Source organism: Fopius arisanus, unplaced genomic scaffold (genome assembly GCF_000806365.1).
Source record: "Fopius arisanus strain USDA-PBARC FA_bdor unplaced genomic scaffold, ASM80636v1 scaffold00109, whole genome shotgun sequence".
Classification (NCBI taxonomy): Eukaryota; Metazoa; Arthropoda; class Insecta; order Hymenoptera; family Braconidae; genus Fopius; species Fopius arisanus.
In genome coordinates, this window is record NW_011887848.1 from 220,955 (window position 1) to 227,060 (window position 6,106).

General features: G+C 36.3%; 2 protein-coding genes across 2 annotated transcripts in view; one reads left to right on the top strand and one right to left on the bottom strand.

The window, feature by feature from the left end:
- The first annotated feature begins 557 nt into the window (after positions 1-557).
- Positions 558-5,600, top strand: LOC105271411 (uncharacterized). Its single transcript, XM_011312950.1, has 6 exons — positions 558-659; positions 1,180-1,221; positions 1,304-1,897; positions 1,979-2,138; positions 2,460-2,590; positions 2,680-5,600. The coding sequence occupies exons 3-6, from the start codon at positions 1,319-1,321 to the stop codon at positions 3,043-3,045; spliced, it is 1,236 nt and encodes a 411-aa protein (XP_011311252.1). The 5' UTR covers positions 558-659; positions 1,180-1,221; positions 1,304-1,318; the 3' UTR covers positions 3,046-5,600.
- The window catches only part of LOC105271436 (uncharacterized), a 2,238-nt gene continuing 739 nt past the window's right edge, over positions 4,608-6,106 (bottom strand). Inside the window, exon 3 of the mRNA XM_011312989.1 lies at positions 4,608-4,619. Within this exon, the coding sequence (XP_011311291.1) occupies positions 4,608-4,619 (12 nt within the window). The remainder of the gene's footprint in view (positions 4,620-6,106) is intronic.

Here is a 6,106-nt window from a genome sequence, read left to right on the forward strand (position 1 = left end):
CGATAATAACGGCAACCAAAATATACGGGAGTCGCGTGGTATCAGACATTAGATTCGAGGGCTTTTCCCAAGTGGTACACATCCATGCGGAATATTTGGTGGGATCTCAGAGGGGTGAAACAAGAAGAAGCACTGCGTTTCATAACTCGATTCCTGCACTTTTCTTCTCTCACACGGAGAGAAATATTTAGTAAAAATTACGTAACTTTTCACGTAATCCGTAAGCGAGACTCATTTTCTGGTAGTTTTTATAGGAATAGATGGGAATAATTCTGAAACTGTTAGGGATTTTTCTGGTTTGTCACCGAAAAAATACGAAGAAGTTACGTAATTTTTTCGGAACTAGTAAAATTTAACAGATATTTCATGAATTATTCTGAATCAGAACATAAAAAGTCTTGAAAGTTCAAGATTTTTTGTGTAACGGATGCGTAATTTTTACGTCACTGGATCCGTACATTTTCACTATGCCTACTTCTATAGCTATGCCTACTTCGTCGATTATCGTACATTTTCGGGTAACTTCGGTCTCTCCGGAACCGGCGAACGGAGGGAAGTCACGCTGTGCTGTGTTCTTAAAACTGTGTTAATTGTGTTGCGTTAATGTTAAACCAAAATAATTTTTAAAAAACCGTAGCAGAAGGATCAACTCCAAAATTGTAAGTACAATTATAATTATTTAACCTTTCAATAAATACAAAATAACCCGAGACGTTACTCCATGACCGGCCTTGCATCACATTCCCATCTTCTACGCATAACCTCAAACACCCACCTGTTTTTGCGCACGACTAGCACGTGGGTAATAATTATTAATTGATCATTTTAATTGCTTCGTTTATAAAAAAAAATGAAATGTTCAGTTTTCAGTAAGGGAAATGTCAGTCATGAGGGTCTTATCTAACTTCTTGTTTAATATTTGTTTTTTTGTTTTCTGACTTTTTTTGTCTTGAATTTTTTTACAGTTTATTTAATAATGGTAAGGACAACGGTCTGGGGAAGAAGACTGTGAAGTGCCACTCTATATACGTTAATTGCATTTCACTTTGCATGTCTCTGCACTTTTCTTTCTATTAAAAATGTAAATTTGCCATATTCTTCTCTATGTGCTTCTTTGACGATAATATTTAATTATTGCAAATCGTAAATGTATCAAATTTGGTATTAACATTTTTTAAGGCTGCAGAGAATTATTTTCAACAGCCTGCTATTCGACAACACGTAAGTTAATTTAATGAGAACTGGTAGAACATTTAATTTTTGCAAAAAAAATGAATTAATCACCTATTCGGTTCAATTTCAGTTACTATATCAGTTCATGCTGGACGACACGGATTTTAAAACAGTGGTCAAGGCATATGAGACGGAGGGGAGTTTAAATAAAATCAGTAGGAACTTACTGTCTCGTACAATTCTGAAGAAGGAAAAGGATAGGCAGTTCGATCAGGTGTATCGAGAGCAGAGAGTGACGTATCTGCATTCGTTTCGTGTCACCAAAAATCAATTTCAGAATTGGGCGACACAGATTAGTGAACTTTTTCTTGGAGAAAATCCACGGGTCTATTATAGACCTCATGTGAGCGTGAATGGAAAAAAAATACCACCAGGAGGTATCTTGTACGAACACTGGGATTACCTAAAGAGACGACTGAGAAGTAAGGGGTTATTATCACCTGCCAGACCCCCCCTAAATGCAGTGGCTGTCCCTCGACCTCTACTTGAGAATGCAAATGAAGCAGTGCACTGGCTCCAGAGTCATGACGGTCCACCTGATGAAGTAAAAGAAAACTGGACAATATCGTATGCTGCTCGCCAACAACGTCTTGCGGAAGGCTGTACTGTGCATCAATATTACACGGAGTTTCCATGTTTAAAAGTTGCATTGGGAGCAGGATTGGTGAGTTTTAATGAACATAAAAAAACAAATACTAACAATTTCCATTTCGATAATTATAAACTCACAAGTTTGTGATTTCAGCTTCAGGCTGATTTTGATACTTTGCATCCTAATCGAGCAAATGAGTTATTCGATCGTTGGGAGACGATCAGACCTCACATTGCTACTTCATTGCAACAGTGCAATTATCTCAGTGATAATGATCAACTATTGTTGACTAATCTACCACAACTATTGATACGTAAGTCACTTTGAAAAACTCTTTCCAATGGTCTTCATATTACAGATGATCAATAGCAATTAAGTTTTTAACTTGAGAGTTATCCCATTATTCATTCAGTTTACATGAAATATCTCTGAACCTGAAGGAGATAACAACGATTCCATTGTATTTTTTTTACTAGAGAAAAATTATATTGATGAAGAAATGTTCATGCTAATTTTGCAATCACTCTTGAGCCAAAGAATATGTGGAATACTCACTAGAAAGATTTCTTTTTTTTAAATATGTCGGAGAGAAAAACAAGGACAATCGTGTAAAATTGTTTCATACGTGTTGCAGACAATCGCGATGCTGTGATTATTTATTTACTCCCATACCTAATACGCCCTGCATCCAACAATAGACAACTTCAAGGGGGGGGACGCCTAACTCACGAAGAGCGAAAAGAATCATTCATCATCCATGTTCAGGTATTAATGAAATTTAAGATCCATTGTTTGAATTTAATCACACTGATGTTCGATGTGAATAAAACTGGTATTTGTCCCCACATTTACAGACTGCAGCTGAAATAATTCCTGCTTTGCAAAGACAGAGAGCAGCTCTTCAAGCAGCTGGATTATCAATGCAGCCAATGCCGGTTATCGTGGGGCAAGTGGACAATTTGCAAGCCACTTATGTTTATGTTCATGATTCGCTGGACAACCCAACAATTTATGCAGTGGACTCGATTGTGCATGCCATTGACCTAAGTTTTAAGATTTTTTTCGCTCTACATTGTCGTTACCCAGCACGAGCACATGCTGTATGGTTGTTCCTTCAAAAAGGATTATATAACATTCACACTTCCCATGATTACCCATGCCCTAGGTCTGTAGAAGTACTCCTTGGTCAAATTGAAATGTGGATGGCGGAAGCTCAATAGCCTCCTGCTCTTTTCTTGAGCTCGTTTATTTGTTTCGGTTTTATATTCATTTTACAATGTTTACCTGCAGCAAATGTCATTTAAACATGACCGATCGGCATGACTATTTACGACATATAAAAATTGGTCATTTCGGGCTCACGAAATTTCCCTGTGGGTTCCCATCATGTCATCGGATTTTGAGATCTGTTGGAGCACTCAGAGCACATATCAGATATAAGCATGAAAATAATAAACCAATAGATCTTCCCAAAAACAAAAGAAAAACGTGGAAACCCAAATTAAAAAATACACGTAAGGTAACACCCAAGATTTTTCATGTCACCAGTCCTTGTAAACCTTCAAACGCAGATACCACGCGTGAAACTGAAAATATGATAATTTCCCCTGAAAATTGCCTCGAAAGTTGCACTCCATCAGTTAATTCTCAGGCAGAAATATCGCATGGCATGAGATTTGCTGCAAAGTTTTATGATTATCCCGATATAGCCAGAATACGTTCTAACGAAATAATTAATGACACTTCAAAATTATTAAATGATTCACTAGGGGGACTGGAACATGATATTTTAAAAGTTCTTGAGGAGGATGGTGTGAAAATGAATACAAAAGAAAAAATTAAAAAGTTATGTACTGAGCGTCGTAATGTTCTCGATAATTTTAAGACTGAATATTTATGTTTGAACAGTTTTGAGAAACTTGGAACCTACATTTCACCTCAAACATATCTTCTAGGAGAGAGGAATGATTATGTCTCTCAAACAGGATTGAGGAAACTCAAAAGAATTCCTGTAACTGCTCAAGTTATACCTCTTCGTAAATCATTGAAGAAATTTCTAGAACAACCTCTAATTTTGGATGAAACTCTGAATTACCTAAATATGTTGAGAGCTGATAATTGTATCATCAGTAATTTCGTGCAAGGACAACTATGGAGAGAACTGAGCAGTCAGGATGGAGATAGAATAGTATTACCGTTAATTATTTATTCAGATGATTACGAAAATAATAACGTATTGGGATCCCATAAAGGAATTTCGAAGTGTTGTGCTGTGTATGCATATATTCCATGTCTCCCCCCTCGATTCGTGTCCAAACTTGAGAATATCCTATTATTCGTCCTATTCAACACTTTAGATCGAAAATATGTGAATGACAAAGTATTAATGTCAGCAGTGGAGGATGAATTAAAATTCCTCGAGCAAGTCGGTATTGAGGTCGAATGTAGATCAGGGAAGCAGATTATATTTTTCAGATTAGCTCTTATAACGGGAGATAATTTGGGTTTGCATAGCTTACTGGGTTTTAGTCAGAGTTTCAACCACAAAAGATTTTGTCGTTTCTGTCTGTGCCATAAAAATGAAATCCATAGAATTACACACGAAAATCAGGTTCAATTACGAAATATAAATAATTACGAGGCTGAATTGAAACAAAATGATTCGACTCTCACTGGGATAATCGCAAAATGTCAATTACAGAGCGTGGGGGGATTTCATCCCGTAAAAAATTTATATGTAGACAATACACATGATATTCTGGAGGGTGTTTGTCGTTATGATCTAGCTCTCATACTGAATTATTTTATTAAAACGAAAAAAATTTTTGATTTGACCAATTTGAACGAGCGTTTACGAGGTTTCAATTATGGTAGTGTAAAAAATGTCCCAGCTGAAATAACTTCAATGCACCTTACAAACAAAGCAATTATAATGTCAGCGAGCGAAATGTTAACATTAGTAAGATACTTACCATTAATAATTGCACATAAAATACCCGAAAAAGATGATGTTTGGCAATTATTATTGTCACTCAAGGAAATTATCGACATCGTCACCAGCTATGATGTTGACAATGATTGCTGGCAAGTTTTACAAGTAAAAATCGATGAATATTTACGATTGCTAGGTCGGATATTTCCTCGTTGTTTTAAACCAAAGCATCATTTCTTGGTGCATTATCCTCAGGTGATGTTCCTGTGTGGTCCTTTGGGAAAAATATCCACCATAAGGTGTGAAGGAAAACACAGAGAAGGAAAAATCACGTCGAAAACATCGATTAGTCGCGTCAATGTTTGTAAAACCATTGCTATTAAACATCAGCTAAGGTTTAATTATCGACTTATCAACAAATGTATTCCTACAAAACTAGAGTATGAAGAAAATTCAATTAGAGAGATTGAAATGATTTGTACTCATGGTTTCCACGACATAAGGTCACTTTCAACTTTTTTTGATAAACCACCTCAAACTATAATACCCACGGTAAAAAAAATAAAAATTGAAGAGTACGAGATTCAGAAGCGCGATATTATTGCGATTGCTTATGAAGATGGTCTTCTATTTTATCAGGTTGATACTATTATAATCGACGAAACCGGGGATGATTGTATAATTATAACAAAATTGTTACATAATATTTTTTTGGATGAGTTTACTCAAGCATACAAACTCGGAGGAATGGAGTATTCGTGGACAATTTTACATTCTAAGCATGTGAAGGAAGCATTCATTACAAAACTAGTTCGCTCAGTTCACGGAAAATATATACTAAAAACATGGTGTTAAATTCCGAATGTAATCAAAAAAATGTTTAATAAATTAAAACTGCAAAAAGCGTTGTTGGTTTTTTTTGGTTAAAAAAAATTTCAGGGTTCGTAAAAATTACGGATCCTGTTCGTAAAATCTCCCCATCCCATGCGTCAGCGAAGGGATGAGTCATTTTTACGGAACTCTCCGTAAAATTTACGTGGCGCAAATGGAAAATTTCTTTAGTGACTCGGACTTTTTCTTAAATTTGACTTCGCTCGCGGAATACGTTCCGAAACGTAATTTTTACGTTTCTTTTCTGTTAAAGTTTACTGAATATTTCTCTCCGTGCACTTATATCGCGATCAACGACGACTTCACGTGAAACTCTTATAGGTGCAACGTTCACCCTGCACTCGTCGTTGGTAATTAAGTCGTAGATCATAAGCGCTATCTCGATCAAACTGGGTAGCGTAACTTCCGACCCCTCTTTTGCCCCCTACCCCTGCTTACTTCAACCACCCGCGAACCAA